Below are 21,139 nucleotides of genomic sequence, written 5' to 3'. Positions count from 1 at the left end.
TGAAGCACCAGATGTACTGTAAAATATAATATTAATAATGATACAAAGGGAATTAAAACAATACTTACATCTATTAGGTACCATTGGTACCTAATTAACTGTCAAATATTGTTTAAGGTCAGGTGGGGACAAACATAGTTTATTTTTGCTCGGGGCAAGAGAAACAGTATGAGGATTCCTTATGTTTATCTTGCCCCGTTGTTTCTCTTATCCCATCTAACCTTAATACTAACAGAAAATAAAGAACACCGTATTTTCTTATTATTTGAAAGCTTAAATATAAACTAAATTGAAATAATAATGCGTTTCGTTATTTTTACTATTGATTTATTGAGGTACATAAATACTTTATATTTTTCTAATAGGCAATAATTATTGTTTTTAAATACAAATGAATCACTTGTATTTAATAACAATATTTCCTCTCTATGAGCATTCTTATACGAACTTTAACGTTTCTAGCACATACAGTATCATATCAGCAGGTCTCAAAATTGACTTATGGCCTCCACAGACATCACCAATAAATCCAATAATTGCATGCGATTTGCGTTACATTGCGGGATTTAATCGAAGTAGGTACTGAATTCGTTGCGCTTACTTAGCCAGCAATTATCTTAACCTTTTCGCCGCCACGTCAATGAAGTAATAAAGTGTCATCAGCGCCATGTCAAAAATGTACAAACCTGACCAAAACTACGACTTGATATCAAGTCGTGGCGTGTGGGGCACGAAATGTTCGGACTTCATATCAAGTCAATCGCGGCGAAAGGGTTAAAGTCGCATGCGATTTGTTGCAACGTGAGTGGTGCCTGTAACGGCATCATGAATTCGCTATTATTCAACATGAAAGTTGGTAAAGGGTAGAGCTGGACCAAGAAAAGTCTGCAATGATTTTTATAGTACACGTAGTGTAAGTGTTATTTTAAATGTCAAACTTCTATGCTCTATCTATTTGTACTGCGTGTGCTATCAAAATCGTTGCAGACTTATCTTGGTCTAACTTTAACTACGTAGCTATAACTATAATTTAAAAAAAAATACAGGAAGTAGGTGTTTAACTAAATTATTCTAAGATATAAAGTTAATAAAATCTACTCCATCTTTTTATGAACACCATTTTTCGCATTTTTAAGATGACCATTACTGTGCCGATTCTGAAGACCATTGTGACCATTTTGCAGACCGTTTAGTTTGGCCTTCTTAGGTTTTATGTAGGCTTTTATATAAAAGTCTATGAACAGTATGAGCATGAAAAGATTCTGGGGTAGAAAAACGGCTGCTATCCAGCGGGGGTAGGCACAATCAGTCTTCCAGACCAGGGTCGCCATGTGAATTACGATTATTAGGAACTGCAACTGCAAATAAAAAATATGCTGTGTTACTGAATTATACACAGACAGAAAAAAGAAGTTGCTCCTATCACCAAGGATTATGGACACTGGAGATAGGTCTTCTGATTGACACTTGGCCCAAAACTGATCTCAACGTAGTTTTCGCAAAGCAAACGAGCAAGACATTTAGTAAACTTGAACTCAACTACGGTTTTATGTCCTACTTTTTGGTCCAATTTTCGTATCGGAGGTGTCAAACTATTTATTTTTATAACATGGCTACATTATTCAATAGTTTTCAAAAAGGAGGATGAGGTTGTGGATAATAAACCCGTTGGAAGACACGACAGAAATTATTTCATGACATGCTATAGTACATTGTAGGAGAGGACGGAAAACCGCTAAAAGATGGACGAGTGCGTTTGAAGGCCGACACGTTAGTGGAGGCCCTCAAATAATACGAGTCCATCTTTAGCGTTTCCGGCCGAGGCATTACATAAGTGCTTTTCACGACTACTGCGAGGAAATAAGAAAACATTTGTATAACTATAAGTACTAATCCGCGATTTCTCTGGTAGCAAATTACTAGCCACTGCCTGTGCTGTCTCTTGAATTTCAGTAGGCGTGAGCGTAAGAATATAATTTTCTTCACTAGAAGAACTCATTTTTATAGCGAGCGTACATACGTGTTTCTTGTATTTTTTAGTCAACCACAATTTACACTATCCAATTCAGTAAGTATTTTCAGATCCCGCCTTTTTTACTTTTTTTATCACTTTTAAGAGGCGTTTTTCTGTTATTTGCTCCAAACCGATTCCAAACTTAGAAGCGTTTTTGCTAAAAAAAACACAAACAGCTACAAAAGTAAAAAACGCCTTAAGCGTGAACTGAATGGATAATTGTTAAAAAAATGAACTGAATGGTTTTGACATTTCTTTTTTTTAAACAAGAAATTGGTCCTATAAGTAACCTAATTTTATTTTTGAAGGAAAAAGTTGCGCCAAAAAAGACTTTTGATTCATTTTTATGTTTTAAATGATACTCATTGCTGTAGCGAACCGTCACCAATGACAGATGATGATAACAATGAAACATTGTAGTAGTGGTGGTTCAGGTGCTACAGCTATTGCCTACTTTCCAGCTTGGTTTTAGACCATCTATTGCCACATTTCCGAACAGTGGCGTGAAGAAATTATAATCATCGGGTAAAAACGTACCCGTTATTGTTTTTCCCAGTCAATTCTATCAACTAATCAATGTTCACTTTACAAGTGGCCACGCTCAGGAGATAGTACCTGTACAGGCGTCATCAGATATCGGAGCTGCCAAGGTGCTCATAAATTCTGAGCAAGCCTCTATTGCCAAGGCATTAGAGTGCTTGTTCAGATATTGTGAACAACTTGGCCGCTCCGATATATCTGATGGCAACTGTACATGATGACGTGTACAAATGAGTTAATCACCCCGATCAAGTACCGTGGCCTCGTAGAATCAGCGACAAATCGATCTTCGGGTACTTACAATTTGCAACTGCGTGATGTATTTCTTCCACCACATGGATTCCTTCATGCTCGGCACGACCACGGTCAACGACTGCGGTCTCTAGTACTTACCCGTACATGATCATGTGGACGAATGAGCTTATCACCCCAATGAGGGTGCTGTGGCCTCCTGAAATTAATGATTTAAAAGACTAATATGATAATATGATGATATTTACAATTTGCAACTGCGTGATGTATTTCTTCCACCACATGGATTCCTTCATGCTCGGCACGGCCACGGTCAGGAGATAGTACCCGTACATGATCACATGGACAAACGAGTTGATCACCCCAATTAAGGTTCCGTGGCCTCCTGAAATTGAAGAAGTAAAATATTTATGCATTTTGTACTTTTTCTTCTGCAATCAAATTCAATATTAAACGTGAATGTCTATAACTGTTTGAAACGTCTTTGCTCTTAGGTATATTCCCCAGAATTACCAAAAAGAGTAAAGGATGACTCACGTTAGACCGGGCCGTGTCATCGTTTTCTGTGGAAAGCATTACGTGATCGCCTGTCATGTCATATAAAAGAACGCTGCGGAAGCTCCGGCCTGGACACGACCCGCTCTAACGTGAGTCATCCTTAAGAAAACAATTGGAGAACATTGCGGTTGTTTCCTCACGATGTACCTTCACCGAAAAGCAACTACCTAACCTAACTCACATATTAAATGATTACATTACATTAATGCACAAGTCCCTTAAAATTGATTGGTATTGGTATTTGGTATGGACAATATACACTGATCTGTGCTCTTTAGCAGCTGGTAGGAGCATGCACTTAAATGTGACTTGAGACGGAAAGGCGAACAAGCTTATGCCCAGCATTTATTAAATAACAAAAAACGACTACAAAACTATTAAAAAATACCTGGGAAGTATGTAGCAGCGCCCCACGTCAACATAACCATGCCGGTGTGATGGTAGACGTGTAAGAAGGACACGTGGCTATTCTTCTTACGGAGTACGAAGAATACCTGAAAAAATACCAAACTTTAATAACCCGTGTACCCTCTAAGCGTAAATATCGCTATAGAGGCCAATTTGGCATAGCAAACGAGTCAAATCAGAAATTTTTAGCTGCGGAGCGTAATATTCCAATATCATTATCTTTCTAATAGCTACAAACGCTTGGGAGTGTGGTCTTTTCAAGAAGTTTTGAAGGTCGTATCAGTCCGGAAATAGCGCAGGCGACAAGGACAGTCGGTCCGATTCAAACTTTAAGACACGTCAAATATTACGACTAGATAAAATATGGATTAGATATGTCAGTGTCAATTGTGACGTTTTTGTATCTATTCGTAATATTTGACGTATCTTAAAGTTCGAATCGGGCCGAGAGGGTTCATTACACAGATTAGCTGTGCGAAGCAGGAACTTGCAGTTCACGTGGGGATAGGTAACTCGCGCCCATGCACGTAATCACTACACCTTATAAAACAAAGTCTCCCGCCGCGTCTGTCTGTGTGTATGTTCGCGATAAACTCGAAAACTACTGAACGGGTTTTCATGCGGTTTTCACATATCAATAGTGATTCTTGAGGAAGGTTTAGGCGTATCCTTTGTTAAGGTTTTGTGTAACCCGAGCTAAGCCGGGGCAGGTCGCTATCGCTAGTCTAGTAGTTAATAAAGACCCTTTTAAATTAGCTTTTCTGTTATCCTGTTGCCGTCGACGGCGTCTAGGAGGACATAATCATCATCATCATTTCAAAAATTAGCCGACCCCTGAGTTGTAAACCCTAAGGCTGAAAACTTACAGTGTCCGCCAGGTCGAGAATCTTGACAAGGAAGTAGTAGTACACGTATCGGGCTACACGCATCGCCTTCTCGTCTGGTGAGAAGTCCACAGGCTCACATAGCCATTTGTAGTCGAACGCCCAGGCGTAGATTAGGGACTGGAAATAATTAATTTCTTAATTAGCCTAAAATTATATCATCATCATCTTCCTCGCATTATCCCGGCTTTTTACCACGGCTTATAGGAGCCTGAGGTCCGCTTGGAAACTAATCCCGAGAATTGGCGTAGGTACTTTTCTTCTTCTTTTAGGATTAGGCTTAAATTATATATTATTTTATAGGTATTCACTTATAGTTTGGGCTACATAAAAATTGAGAGATTTTGATAGTTTTACTAAAACTTTATACAAATGTCTATTTTCGTACAATCGAAAACTAGGTTGTGAATTAGGACTCAAGAAAGTGGGCTCAAGAGACCAGAAGAGTTTTTTCGATATAGAAGAGACAATTTTTGTATTTCTGTTTTTGAACAAGCCGTATTGAACTATTGACTCAACTGGAAGAGAAGTGAACTATGTACTTTTAAGCTAAATACGTGGTATAAGGATGACTCACGCTAGACCGGGCCGGGGCCGGGCCGGAGCTTCCGGCGCTACGTTTTCTATAGAAAGCACCACGTGATCACCGATCGGCCGTCATAGAACATGACATGCCGGACGCCTCGTCCCGGGCACAGCCCGGTCTAGTGAGTCATATATCCTTTAAGGCTTACGTGTGTTCCAATGTAGCGTCAAAACTACTGAACCCATTTTGATTAGGTGCCAAGCGAATGTTCAGCAGGTAACACAAAGCTAATTTGGAAGATTAGTAATATATATTTTTTTAATTCTGAATTTCTATACGGAAATACACAAAACGGGCTACAGTTTTTAAACATAATATAGGTAGAGTTAGACCAACAAAAGCCTGCAAAGATTTTGATAGCATACGCAGTGCAAGTCTTATTTATACGTCATAATTTCATAATTTCATAGAAGTTTGACGTTTAAAATAACACTTGGACTGCGTGTGCTATCAAAATCGTTGGAAACTTATCCTAGTCTAACTCTAAGTATTACTTTTAATACTACAGATAAACATTTAATTAACTTACCTATCGCTATCGCTTCCTATCCAGCGCGGTAATGCCGCTAGTATCTTTGGCACTTTTGGGCTGGGTGGGGGTCGGAATGGGGCTGATGGCTCCTCTACACGATGGGCCAGCGCCGGCCACTCCAAGGGACGCATTTATGCGTTAGAGGGAGCAAGTGTAATTGCTATCTCATTCTACCGCATGGCTGCGTCCCTTGGAGTGGCCGGCGCTGGCCCATCGTGTAGAGGAGCCATGATAGTGTAAGTAGGATGGTATATCAGTAATGTGTTTAGATTTTAAGTTGGGACATTTATTTTAGGGTGTATGTAAATTGTTAAGTAGATTTTAAGATTGACTTTGAATGTACCTCATCATCATCATCATCATCTCAGACATAAGACGTCCACTGCTGAACATAGGCCTCCCCCTTGGACCTCCATTCGTACCGGTTGGAAGCGACCCGCATCCAGCGACTTCCGGCGGCCTTAACAAGGTCGTCTGTCCACTTGTGGGTGGACGTCCTACACTGCGCTTGCTAGTCCGTGGTCTCCACTCGAGCACTTTTCGACCCCATCGGCCATCTTCTCTGCGTGCAATATGGCATGCCCATTGCCACTTCAGCTTGCTAATCCGGTGGGCTATGTCGGTGACTTTAGTTTGTCTACGGATCTCCTCATTTCTGATTCGATCACGCAGAGACACTCCGAGCATAGCCCTCTCCATAGCTCGTTGAGCGACTTTGAGTTTTGAGATGAGGCCGATAGTGAAAGACCACGTTGAATGTACCTACCAATAATGTTTGTGGCTTTGAAAATAAAGTTTTATTAACTTACCCCTATAAATATCCGTGCACATATCAACACTTGTAATGCATTGTACACGATAAGGACCTTTTCCAGGTTATAAGCTGGCCGGTTCTTCATATAGGCCGGGCCCCATTTGAGTACGAACATGAGATACAGGCCGAGCAGTGTTAGACCCTGGTAGGGCCTGGCGCAGAGGAACCATGAGTTCGTTCTTGGGTCTGAAATTAATGAAAAAAAAATAGCAGGACTATTTTGAACATACAAATCTCTACTACACTATTAGGACTTTTTACTGTAGCAAAGGACTATGCGTCAAAATGGTCCCAAAACCAACAGAGGTATTACTCTGTACTTCATTTAGTTCTATGGGCACCAAGCGGCTGCTTAATTGCTGCAGAGTAGATGTTCGCGCACCGCCGGGCGAGCACACCGAATGATTTGCCGCGCTCGCCCGGCGGTGAACTCTATTGCCTAGGTTCTGCAATGGAATTCCGCTTGGTGCCCATAGAACAAAATGAAGTACATAGAAATACCTATCTAATGACCTTACTGTCATTTCTGTAGGCGTTGGGTTCAGGCTCCATACAAAGTTGCCCATGGTCCTTTGTCTCTCTGTCGCACTTATATGGAAGAGTGCCGTTATATTATTACCGTTGCGTTCGCTACGGTGCAAACGGCTGACATTCTGTCTAGGCCCCCAGGAATTATTTCTACACTCTTAACTGTTAACTGGCAAACTGGTAAAGGACAATTTGTAAACCTTATTTCAAAGAAATAAAATCCACCAATGGTCAGTTAAGACCTGTTAGCACCTTAGGTATTTCTCATGTTATAAGCATGATACTGCAATTATTTAGAAACTTACATGATAAGCGTATTCGCCGTTAAAAATGTATGCATTTACGTCTTTTTTTTTGTAATATACGTATGACCCCTTCGTAGGACGATTAACCTCCACGAGTGGTGTTTTAAATGTGGCTCATTATCATAGTTAATTGAATAAATGGCTACGTGTGGCTGTTGTTATATTCCAATCAGTTTACGTGCGTAGCCAGGAATGTAAAGGTTACGTTTCTAATGCGACTACAGCGTTATTAAGGTGGCATTTGGATGTCAACTACATATAAACATGTTGACAAATATACACTGTATATTTGTCAACATGGTTTTGTTATCTGTGTTTGTTTGTCATAAATAAATGGATTTATTTTTCTTCTTCTTCTTCTTAACTGCAGCTACATTACATTCCTTAATAAAATGAGTCCAAAAGATCCTGAAGAAAGGCCAGGTCAAGAGCATCCTACGGCGAGCGTGTATGAGGAATGTTGTGAAAGTGAAGCGAAAGAGGTATGTCAGGATCGTAGCAAGTTGAAATCCGTGGTCTCTGCCTACCGCTGCAGGCCTATCTATATTCCAATCAGTTTACGTGCGTAGCCAGGAATGTAAAGGTTACGTTTCTAATGCGACTACAGCGGCTGCATTGCTTTCCTTTGTAAAATGAGTGACGGAATGAACGTTATAGCATAGAGAAATATAGTAAGAATAGAGTGTCGTTTTGATATCAAAACGACTATTATTTTCGCAGTCGACTAGCATCGAGTGGCGGAATTATCAGTACCGCTACTTCATACTATAATTCTCTAGTGTCGCGACTAACGAAAATTGTTTTGAACAACGATTTGACAACTAATATTAAAAGTTCCAGCTAATCTGGTTATAATATTAGCTGAAAATTGTTAAGCATTAGACTTTTCGGTCGTCGCGACAACCGCGGAACATCTATTGTCATGTAGCAGTGCTGATAATTCCGCTACTCGATGCTAGATGTCACTCAATTTATGTTGACAGATACAGCGGCGGCAACAGCGACGCCGCTACAGTAATGTAGCTGCAGTTGACATCCGAATGTTACCTTTATGCGAACCAATTTCGTTTTTAATTATTTAGTTTTATGTTTAGTTTATGTGTTATTTTAATTATGAAATAAATTTGTATTATGAAGTAGACCTATAGGTAATTATCAAGCCTTAGATTCAGTAAGCTGACATTTTTTTGGAAAACTCTATCCTAATTAAAAAAAACGGTCAAGTGCGAGTCGGACCCGCATTCCAAGGGTTCCGTACATTACTCAATTTTTAGCAATGTATTTTTTATGTGGAACGATAGTTAAATGTCTTTGAAAATCCCCTAGGAGTCGGATCAAAAACTAAGTAATTAAGTCCGACTCACGCTTGACTGCACATTTCTAATAGGTTTTCCTGACATATATAGTAGGTATATAGTAAAGGACTATATTGTGTATTTTTTGCAATATTTTTGACCCAGTAGTTTCTGAGATAAAGAGGGGAGGGGGGTCGGACAGACAGACAGACAGACGCACGAGTGATCCTATAAGGGTTCCGTTTTTTCCTTTTGAGGTACGGAACCCTAAAAACATAGAACCCAGGCAATTGGTGATATTAGGAAAATCATTAAATCGTTTACATTTGCGTAATAAGCTGGCCGCGTAGCTAACATGCCAATCGCTTACGCTCTGTAGCGATCGAAACGCACTGTCACTGTCGCACTAATATGGAAGAGTGATAGAGAGACACAAAGCGTTTCGTTGTCGAAGCGATAGCTATTGTAACCTTGGCTAGGCCGGCAGATTTTCTAACACTTACGGTTGTTGTTGTTAAGATACTGGGCTCAAAAAAAAGACCGGACGGAAGCTGGTCAGTCCTTACGAACCGTGAAATCGAAAACCTAGTGGCTGAACCTAACATCATGGGAGAGACTAAAGCTCACAGACTCCGTTGGTTGGGCCACCTTGAGAGAATGGATGAAGATCGGAACGTGAAAAGAGCATACCTGGGCCGTCCAGCAGGAAGACGTCCTATCGGACGCCCCAGATATCGCTGGTGCGACATGGTGGAGGCGGACCTGCGCGAATTGAATCGAGTCAGCAATTGGCGAGAGGTCGCACAGGACCGAGAAAAGTGGCGCTGTCTTGTGTCGGAGGCCAAGTCTCATTTTGGGTCGCTGAGCCAACGGAGTAAGTAAGTAAGTACTAGGGAATGCAAATCGGTTATTTTTTGTATGGAAATAACCGCGGTTTCTGTTAATAACCGATAATTTCCATACAAAAAATAACCGAAAATAACCGATTTGCATTCCCTAGTAAGTACGGTTGTTTTTCAAAGTGGGGCAGCAAAACATTGCGGCGTACTCAATAAACACCGCAAATGTCAATTTACCGTTGCGATTCCTCTCATTACGGATAGTCTCACTTGTACGTGACCGCGTGCTAATGACAGTTTCTGTCTCTTTCTGGCAGTGGTAAAATAATGAGAGAGATAATAGAAAAGAGGACGACCACTTCTCCATACAAACGTAGTTCTAATTTTCCTCTCTGGATATTAACATTATCACTACCTTATAAAACAAAGTCCCAAGTAGGTTAAAATTTCTGTGGCAAATTTTGCATTTTTCATTTGTATGGCCTTAGGAGGATAAAATTATACCTCTCGCATCACATGATGATCAAAACCCGGTTTTTGGGGTGCAAAAACGTACCTTAATTAACCCGATAATAAGCAATTTCTAAATCATTTTAACAAATGTGACTCATTCTTGATTTGAAGTAAAGAACATTTATTAAAAGCGAATAATCTGCTTTCATTTATTCTTATTTAAACTGTAAATATCTTACATCTGACATCGACTCTAATCATTCTTCATAAAATTGTCTAAATTCCAAATATACTATACTTAATATCTTGGAGGATGTAACCATATAGAGACGCCTTTTGTCTGTAATTTTCTGTACAAAACATTCTGCCGATTTTTGCGGGGCAGAGGCACGTCAAATGTATACGTAACGTAAAAGTAGACATGTCAGATAAACGTCACGTCAGTCCATACAATGCGTATGACCATTGGTCATAGAGTTTCGGCAGAGGGGAACACCTGTTAATGGCTACTCCGTTTGATTATATATCCTCCTAGCCTAATATGGTGCAATATTAGCGCGATATTTGTATTTTGAATATTCATAAAAGATATTTTATTTTAGTGCCGCAATGGCGGTCGTAACATGCGGTTCTTAAACACATCATAGAGAGTATATAATATGTGCGATAAGTATATGTAACTGTACATAATTAGCCATTAAAACCCTCGCGTGATGTTTTTATAAAACTCGCTTCTAGCTCATTTCATAAAGCCACACTCGTATTTTAATGCCCTTCTTTATGTAGCACTCACATAAACTACCTACAATTAAAGATGCCGGTTAAAACGCGAGCGTAGGCTAAGATGGTTTACATATATTATCCCACATATACTAAAATTACAGTTCAATTATCCAATTTACTACCCAATCATCCTTTTGTACATACCACAGAACTGATCTACAATGTAATAGTTACTTGTTTAACAAGAGAGCAAAGATGTTGTTAAGATGTTGTTACGAGCCCCTCGTGCTAATACTTCGTGTAGGTAATTGATATCCGAGCAAGCGAAAGATTCCATTTATAACAGTTTGCAATTTTAATACTTAATTGTAATAATTTCGGTCTTAAATGGGTCAAACACATTTTAGAAAAAGGTCACTTCTGTGGACAATACAATCTAAGTTGACGACTCTGGTACATGGATATCCCGTTTTTCTTATTTGAGTCTCAAGTACTGACTGAAAAAATGTATCCCGCCTGTAAAGGTGCCGCGTAAAAAATTGCTTTAGGTTCCCTTTTTGCGATGTCTACAGGAAAGCGAACAAGTCTTCAAAAAAAATGTGTATCACCCAGATATCAACCAAGTTTAAATAGATCAAAACTTACCAGTAAGCTCCTCAAACACATATCTATATCCCTGCCAAGCCGCTTTCAATATCAGCGCCATTCTACACAACCTGCGCGTGCGTTCACCGTGAAGATTCTACTACTAACCACTAGCGGTTACCTTGCATCACGGCCCGAGCGGCTCGAAAACTATAATCACACTGAACTTACACCAAGCTTGATTGAATGGAGCAATGATTTAATTTGCATTACATTTAGTTGACAATGCGTTTTTTTAAAACGTGTAGTTTGTGTTTTAAAGAAACTTATTGTTGTGCAATAGACATTTAATACCGATATTCGATTTAAAATCGTCATAGGAGCTTTCTATGAAATTGCCTAACGATGCTTTCCATCGAAAACGAAGCTCCGGGCCGGATCTTCCTGCGCTTATTTTACTACAGCAGATGACCGGTGATCACGTGATGCTTTCCATAGACAACGAGGCGCCGGAAGCTCCGGCCCTGACCCGGCCCGGTCTAACGTGAGTCATCCTTTACCCTATATATGCAACGATTTCATTAGCATTGTACCTAGTAATGCGACAAAAGTGTTGTAATCCAATACGTGGATATAAACGTTCTTCACCTTGCTGAAACCTTCACCTTCTTTAAAGAAATTATAATAGTGATATCAAGCTAACTCGGCATTCGCAATGACACATCGCAATATAAAGGACTACCATATAAAAACTTTTTACAAAAAAAGAAAACCGACTTCAAAAATATAAAATATTATCCTTTTTTAAGTCTATGCGTTACCAACTGATATGTTTGAAGTCGGTGCCAAGCCAAATTTTGAAGCATACCATGATTTTTGGTGCGTTTCGATAAGGATGTACCTACGTTGGATTGCCTTACACGACGACAATGAACGTACTTTCTGTAGGTACAGTCGACGTTAATAGTACATTGTGTATTAAGGGCGGGAAATAAGAAATTACGAACGAGTGTCAATTTTAAGCCCGACGCGAAGCGAGGGCTTAAAATGTTCACGAGTTCGGAATTTCTTTACCGCCCGTGGCACACACAATGTTTTTCATCACACTTGTAAGGAAAAAAAGGAGAATTAATAAAAACAAACTTCTGTATAAAACACTTTTCCGCCCTAGGGCGAAAATTTCAATTTCCCGCCCGCAAGCCCTACGTGTAAATAAGTGTTTTTCATCACACTTGCTCGGAAAAGATTTTTTCCGCCCTAGGGCGAAAAATTCAATTTCCCGCCCGCAAGCCCTACGTGTAAATACATCTTTTCCGAGCAAGTGTGATGAAAAAATATGTTTACACTTTTCGCCTTATTACAAAGGAGTAAGGTCATCATCGTCAACATCATCATATTAGCCAGAGGACATCCACTGCTGGACATAGGCCTCCCCCAATGACCAGTCTTGCGCCACCCGCATCCAGCGGAAAGGAGTAAGGTGCAAAAGTGTAAACTTATCATTGACAATGACTGTATCTAAGTACACACCTCAGAACACACGATCAAACCTTCTTGGCGCAGCCCGAACCATGTTTGTCGGCACATTAGTGTAAATCCAATGCATTTTTTTGCCGTCGTATCTTTTAAAAAGCATTTCTTACTAATGCTCGAACAGTCTATAGCACGCAAGTGTGGGATTCGGACTGAGTTATTTCCCGTTCCTTATCCAGAGGACTGCATTTCAAAATATAAAACAATTCAAGGATGTTACCTTCTTGCCAAATTTCACCTAAAGCGGTTGTTTAGCCATGAAAAGGCGACAAAGAGGCAGACAGAATTACTTAGGTACACATCTATAATAGTTATTAGTACAGTTCTAATGGGATTTATAGCCATAAAGCTGATTATTTTTGACTGGTATTGTTACTATTTGGCTTGGCACCGACTTCAAACATATCAGTTGGTAACGCATAGACTTAAAAAAGGATAATATTTTATTTCATCCTTCTTGAAGTCGGTTTTCTTTTTTTTGTAAAAAGATTTTATTTTTTACATTTTTAGTTTTAACCTCGTGCCGCCCAATGTGCAATACATTGTACAGAGTGACACTCAGCATAACTGCCCAGACTTTAGAAATTAAATTCAGAGCTAAACGCGCAGTGTACAATACATTGCACATAAAAGTTTATCAGATGTCAGTTTTAAAGCCCAATTTTCATTTAAATTAACAAAAGATACGAAGGTGAAATTCAGTTTAATGTATTCATTTTTATTCACAAATATAGCCAAAAAAAAAACCTGCTTGAGTTATTTATTTAAAAAAAAATGTTTGAAGTGCGCGGGCAGTTACGTCTTCGAAATATTATGGCTATTATATTGCACACTGGGCGTTTAGCTGATCTTGCGTTTTTTTTTCTTGGGCGGCACGAGGATAACGCATTGTTAAGAGCGCGACGCATGAGTGAAAAACAAGATCATGTTTAACACTAAATTCGTGTAGCTATTACTTTAATAAATAATTAAATATGTAGTCAGGAATTTTATCTAGTCCGTCTGGGTAATTATAATTCCTGTCACTACACTAAATCCATCCTCCGCCCCGCCACTGACCCAATCACTCAACCCCCCGATCACTCAACCTCACAGCGCATCAACCCCTGATCCAGGAACCCCTCGACCCTAAACCAGCAACCCTTCAACCGCCATTCTCCGACCCCTTAATTCCTGACCCCTTAACAAGCGAGACGCATAAAAAGTAAGTTACGAAGACGTTAGCGAATATGTCAATGTCAAACTCGTGGTAAGGCTACTGATCGAGGGGAGTGACAAACTCATGGTAAGGCAACAGTTGCACTACATCCAATTGGTGGTTTTCGGAAGCAAATGCTCGAGTTACTTTAGAAAACACCGAAATTACTTTACACGTGCCTTTAAAAATTGAGGAGTTCCCTCAATGCCTCATGGATTCCATCATCAGACCAGAACCAAAAATAATACGGAAACACCTTGGAGGTAACTTCTTCCAAACAAAAAAAGAATGACTTAAATCGGATCACAGGTGCCGGAGTAATCGCTGAACATACTAGGTACATTAAAAATCATCATCATTATCATCAAAACAATCATCATCATCAGGTCTACTTCATCAAATTGGTGGTTTTCGAGAGAAAATGCTCGAGTTGCTTAAGAAAACACCCAAATCACCATGCATGTGCCTTTAAAAATTGAGGAGTTCCCTCAATTCCTCATGGATCCCATCATCAGAACAGAACCAAATTAATATGGGACCAACTTGGAGATAGCTCCTTTCAATCAAAAAAAGAATTAAGTACTCAAATCGGACTACGGATGTCGGAGTAATCGGTGAACGTACATAGAAAAAAAAAAGATAGCCACAACCGAATACAGAACCTCCTCCTTTTATGAAATTGAAGTCGGTTAAAAAACTAGGTATATTAAATTTAATATTTAAAATGTATTCTTGGAAAGGTTTTTAAATACGAAGGCACGTTTTTGAGCATTTGGTGATTACAACATTTTTATATTTATTATACTCTTTATTTATTTTTCGTCTTAAGTTAGGTATTTTTATAATATGAATATAAAAGTAAAATATAAAAACACTTACAAAACAATAAAAAATACATATAAACACATTATAAAAAACCTAACCTAGGGTGCCGCCGGCAGCGGGGCAGGGCCCAAGCTGCCGGTGGTCAGGGCCGCAGAGTGAGGAACCGACGTACTATACGCGCCGTGTCCAAAATTACCGCCTTCTGCATCTGACCCTTGATCCAACCACCCAGCGAGAGTCTCTCTAGGTGTTGGTCGAGACTCTTCGCTATATTTATTATTATTATCATATTGGGTCTGATTTGATTGACTGTAGGTACCTACATTCATTAATTCTGTTCAACGTAAAAATATATTCATATTTCATATTCATATTCATATTCATTTAATTTAATATATCTATATAATCTATATAATAATTTAATATATCTTAGCAAACGTTGTGCTTTGTTGGCGAACAGGCGGAAAGAAGTGGCAGGGATTAATCCGAACAATTCCTATACTATTTGCATTCCTATTTGCGTTATTTGACACATGTCACTCACAACAGCAATACAACGTAAAATCTCTTGCACATGGAAATTACAAAGGAAGACAATTGCACTGCGAACGTTTACGTTCTACGTCTTTTTTTTAATTTAGGGTTGGCCGGGCACCACCGTTATGAATCGGTCGTCTAAGTAAATCGATATGAAAAGGAACATGTGTTTTTATACCAAATAAGAAAAAGGTGGATAATTAAACTTGACACAGACAACAAATTTGACACAGAAGTAACATAAATAAACTTTAATCCCCAGTTAGTTTCGATTTTGACGATAGGTGTGACCTACTCGGTCGGTGTATTAAATGCATTACCTTGCGGGCAAACCATATAATTCTAGCTTTATTTAAATCTCAAATAAAAAATCATTATACGTCACAATTCGATACCTCAGTCTAGGTGCCATCCAATCGTAATCGGTTAGTTACATCTCTATAAACGTCAGTCATAATATGTCAAATAACGCAAATAGGAATACAAATAGTATAGGAGCACTCCCATAATAATATACTCCGCCTGGTACTCTCTTCCCGTCTTTTCTAGGTCACCTGACTGATACAAGCCTACGTCATCATGCGACAGCGCTATATGATAATATGCGATAGCGCTATACAAAGTGGCAATGTTATTGTGACGTAGGCTTGTGTCACTCTGGGAAGAGAAGACCATGTTTTATTAGACCAAATTAGACTATGCGATATAGCAAAAGCTATTAAAGTTGCTTTAATAGCAATTGCAATATCGCATGTATCACGGGGAGTGCTCCGAGATTCTTTCCGCCGTGGCCCTACGCGGAGGAGAAGTACGGTAGGACGGGGTGGCTTTCAAATGCAGGGGCGACTTTAAAATTCTAGTTTTTAAGCCATATTTAATATATATTTATGCGAGATTTTTTACAGTAGGTAAATATGAATATATAGTAATCTAACTAGTTACAGGAACATTTTCTGTAAATAATGAATAATGGTAATTCTATGGCCGTTTTAAATCTATCAAAGTAACCCCAAATTTTCCAAAGTCACCCCGGTCTACAGCGTGTTAGGTTGACATCGACCAAACAGCGCCAGAGCCGACTTTATGTTGGTATTTTATAATGTTAATTTAGAAAAAAAGCTTTTAATTATTGTGTCAAAACTACTCTCACCAAGGCACTTTGCAAAAACTATTAGTTTTGACAAAAAAATCCAGTTTCGCAAGTACCTCGGCGAAAACTAGGTAGTTTAAATTATAGTTCGTTTTTTTTAGCATTAGAAAGAACTTGAAAGAAGGTAAGCGATCTTAACATGTCTTTTAATTGAAAAACGCTTTTTAAAAATCAATAACTATTACTTATGAAAGCAGAAGAACATAAATGATCGTATTAGATTCATCATTGTTACATATTTGCCGTAACTTATTTTTAAAATGTGTTTTTTAATTAAAAGACACATCAAGATTGTTTACCTTATTTCTAATGCTAAAAAAAATGAACTATAGAGAAAAAGCGTGTTCATTGTGGCGATATGGAAAACTAGTTTTAACTAGGGAAAACGTGTTTCCATTAAGAACTGAATTTTACAGTAACAGCTATAGGATACTTTACGCCCGTGTAAGGTAAATAGGCAGTTTAGTACTAGAAGTTGACATAATTATAATTAATTACTTACGTATTATCTATTAATTATTCAGCAGGCATACGCCAAAATAACTTTTTTCCGAACTTTATCGATGTGTCCACATTTAATTAAAGAGAGTAATTTGAGATAAAGGGTTTTTTGGACAAGTAATTTAACTATGAATTAATATCAAAAGTTGAAATTTAAGACGTTAGTTCAAGATTCACCACGCATAAAAGCCAAAAAAAATTGGAATGGGTACCGCCGTGATGGGGTTCCTAGAAGTCCAGGGGGCCCATTTCTCGAACCATGCGCCCATTTCTCGAACGATATTAGTCTAATATTATTAGTGTGTTGTCATGGCAACTGATACGATTTGACAGTTCGTGGACTAATAATATTAGTCTAATATCGTTCGAGAAATGGGCCCATATTAGGCTAATATTAACAGTGTGTTGTCATGGAAATCCATACGATTTGACAGTTTGTGGACTAATAATATTAGTCTAATGCCGTTCGATAAATAGGTGTTACTTAAAAATACTACTAAAAATCTACTCAAAAATCACAGCACGTTAAGTTGTTAGCCAAAACATAGTTTAAATTTGAATTTACGCAATTACAGTGAACAATTGAAAGGATTTCCAGCAGACAGTCGTATTCTATAAATAGGTACCTATTGTTTTCATTATCTAAAGTTACCCTTCTACTCCTACTTGACGAAATTAGCAAATAAAATAATAAATGACTCTACAAAGCTTCGTCGATGTAAAAAGCAGAGAAATCGATGTCGATGAATATGATACGGATGACCCAAAAGCGAGGAAAAATATTGATGCTTCAGCATAGAAGAAGACCAAGTGGAAACTTAAATAGTAGCTCTTAAAACAAGTAAAACGGCGCGATTCGGGAAATGATTTAGAGATTCACTAGATATGAAATAGTAAAGATATTTGACGTTCCACGGCAAAAGGTACCTTATGACGGCTGGCGCTTACGCTATTATTAACGCCGCTTCAATATTCAGCCGGGGCAAGGGTACCTTTTGCCGTGAAACGTCACATATCTTTACTATTTCATATCTAGTGAATCTCTAAATCATTTCTCGAATCGCGCCGAAAGTTATCATAAACTCCTAGTGCAAATTTCATTCGATAGGGTTACGTGACGTAGGTAGGTCACCTACAGTTACCTGCGGGCTCAGCACGGTTCCATTTTTATCGACTATCACTATGCGCGTCCCTTTCGCACTTACATACTTGTTAGAACGTGACAGGCATGGTGACAAGGGATAAAAACGCGACCGTGCTAAGCCGCCTGCAATAATATGGTACACAAGGAAGGCCGCAAAATAAATATTTGACACGATCTTATTTGTAGAGCCATAAGAATAAGAGCGTGTCAGATATTTTCGCGGCCTTCGAAGAGCAACATATTATTGCAGGTGACAGTACACTACTTAGTAGGCAGATATTTAAGTCTTATTTATTTAAAACCTAAAGGCCCAGACGGTCAATGACCTATTAATTGAATGAACAGTCTTGTAAAAATTAAACGAATACTTTAAGTGAGCACTAAACAGCTGTCTAATATACATTGTCTATACACCTTACAGTTGCTATTTGCGGCCTTTGAAGAGTAACATATTATTGCAGGTGCCTGTACGCGTTTGCGTCGTCTCATTTTGTATGAGATTTTGAACAGCGCGCCAAGCGTGACGTTTTAAAAACTCAAAATCCCATATAAGGGTCAAACAGATCACTGTGTTATGTCTTTCCTGTAGACATACACAAGAGTTAAGGGCTGTAAAGGTTAATTTTCTTTTTTAACCCTTATCCACGTGAAAAGGTCCTCCTTTTATTTAGAGAACTATGATAAAATCATTGCTTACATGCCCACAAGCTGTTAACTATTGCCCACAGGAGAGAAAACTAGCGTGTTCGCGCAAACAGTACATTTTTCTCTCCTGTGGGCAATAGTTAACAGCTTGTGGACATGTAAGCAATGATTTTATCATAGTTCTCTAAATAAAAGGAGGACCTTTTCACGTGGATAAGGGTTAAAAAAGAAAATTAACCTTTACAGCCCTTAACTCTTGTGTATGTCTACAGGAAAGACATAACACAGTGATCTGTTTGACCCATGAAATTAGACTTAACGCAAGGGCGTACGTCACGTCACGCCACTAGTGAAATTTCCAATAGATACAGATTATCTATTGTATTCATTACGTAAGAAGCCGTTCAAAAATAAGACCACAATTAGAATATTCCATAAAGGGTGAAAAGGTCCCGATGTCGAAATGAATAAAAGTAGTAATTTATCGACCGTTGCCCGACGTTAACGGTGACAATGAAAAACACAAAAACAATTGATAATTATTTATTCACCGTTTCCTATTTTATTGGTATCGACGTACGTTTGAACAAATTACGTTTCGTTTTCTGACATTTTTAAGCATTACTGTAACCAAACGAATACAATGATACGGAATAAAGATACAAACATCGTTTGAATCAATTTGGCATCATTTATCTAAGTCCTATTAGTACTCATATAGTCGCACTTATATAAAGCCTGTGCAAAGTTATCTCGGTCCGACTCTATAAATATAAATGCGACTTATAAAAGTTATAACGTAAAACACGATGGTAGGATTGGAAAATTACAAATAGTTCTGTGTCTCCGTTAAAATGGCTTTCTTGTCATACAAAAAATACTAGTAGGTAATACGTATAATAAGTATATTTTACAAAAACTGCGCATTGTGTTTTTATAATTTGTTCAAATTCAAAATACAGGGTGATTCAGGAGACGTGAGCAGGACTAACACTGCTCATTTCGTAAATTATAAGCAACTGCTTCGTATCAGTATTAGTGAGGTTAATGTTAATTTTCTAGTAGTGTTGAAAAAAAAGTTATTAATTTATTTACGACATGCATGGTCATCCTAAAATTAGAATACTAAACTAGGTACCGATATTCTGTGTCAAATTGAATGAAATCACTGTCATCACGGTCTGGTTACTTTTGAAAACTCGTATCTCACTCAAGTTTGACAGTTTATTTTCTTCGTAATCAAAATGCTGTCATTGCGGTTAAAGAGGTTTTATGTTTATTAATTAGGTCTTGTAGGGTGATCATGACTGTAGAGAATTAAATTTGCCCTCACGAAAAAGTTAAAAATAGGAAAAAGTGTGGTTGTTTTGCCTAAACACAGTGATTGATCAATAAAATTATCAGTTACTGAGTATGCAGGATTAGTCCTGCTCACGTCTCATGAATCAGCCTGTATAATATTTCGTCTTTAATTATATTTTTTAACAAATAAGACAACACAATTTTTAAATAAATAATTTCGATGTCATATATAAATTGAGCAAATCGTTGATAGTAAAAGAAAATTAAACTAAGAATATACTTACACTTAAACTTAGCATATATTTCAAACATCACAAGATAAAATTGTCTAAAATTAAACCTCTTTACAATATAAACGGGGTATTCAAATAACTGACTGTACAATTAATTTATATTTCAACCATCGCCTTTAACTTAACTTTATTAGTCTAAGTCAGCGGTCGGCAACCTTTTAGCAGCCAAGGGCCACATAGCAGTTAACGAAGTGGACGCGGGCCGCACTTTGTTAATATTTATGACTTTATCAGACATTGTCATTTGTCAATATTACATACAAAATAGCCAGGGAGGCTCGCGGGCCGCAAGTGAGAGGTTGCTGGTTGCCGACCGCTGGTCTAAGTAATAAAACGAAGTAAGATTTACATAACATCACAAACTGTCGGCCTGATTTGAGCTTTAAGATACGTCAAAAATTTGCTAAAGATAGTGTCAAAAGTGACGTTTTTGCTTGAAGAAACGTCTCTTTTGACAATGACATATCGGACCCATGTCGTATGTTTAGAGCTAGACCAAGAAAAGTCTGCAGCGATTTTGATAGCCAACGCAGTGCAAAGTGTTATTTATACGTCATAATTTCATAGAAGTTTGACGTTTAAAATAACACTTGCACTGCGTGGGCTATCAAAATCTCTGCAGTCTTTTCTTAGTCGAACTCTAGCAAATTTTTGACGTACTTACCTATCTATATATATTTAAAACTCGAATCAGG

General features: G+C 38.3%; 1 protein-coding gene across 1 annotated transcript in view; it reads right to left on the bottom strand.

The window, feature by feature from the left end:
* Positions 1–1,079: 1,079 nt before the first annotated feature.
* LOC134793869 (uncharacterized) overlaps positions 1,080–21,139 on the bottom strand; it is a 67,823-nt gene continuing 47,763 nt past the window's right edge. The window contains exons 8-14 of the mRNA XM_063765583.1: positions 16,859–16,871; positions 11,377–11,473; positions 6,584–6,774; positions 4,639–4,776; positions 3,753–3,858; positions 3,055–3,191; positions 1,080–1,358 (exon numbers count right to left, since the gene is read on the bottom strand). Coding sequence (XP_063621653.1) covers positions 1,095–1,358; positions 3,055–3,191; positions 3,753–3,858; positions 4,639–4,776; positions 6,584–6,774; positions 11,377–11,473; positions 16,859–16,871 — 946 coding nt within the window. The 3' untranslated portion in view covers positions 1,080–1,094. The remainder of the gene's footprint in view (positions 1,359–3,054; positions 3,192–3,752; positions 3,859–4,638; positions 4,777–6,583; positions 6,775–11,376; positions 11,474–16,858; positions 16,872–21,139) is intronic.

This window comes from Cydia splendana, chromosome 9 (assembly GCF_910591565.1).
Source record: "Cydia splendana chromosome 9, ilCydSple1.2, whole genome shotgun sequence".
Classification (NCBI taxonomy): domain Eukaryota; kingdom Metazoa; phylum Arthropoda; class Insecta; order Lepidoptera; family Tortricidae; genus Cydia; species Cydia splendana.
This window is presented reverse-complemented; position numbering and strand designations above follow the sequence as displayed.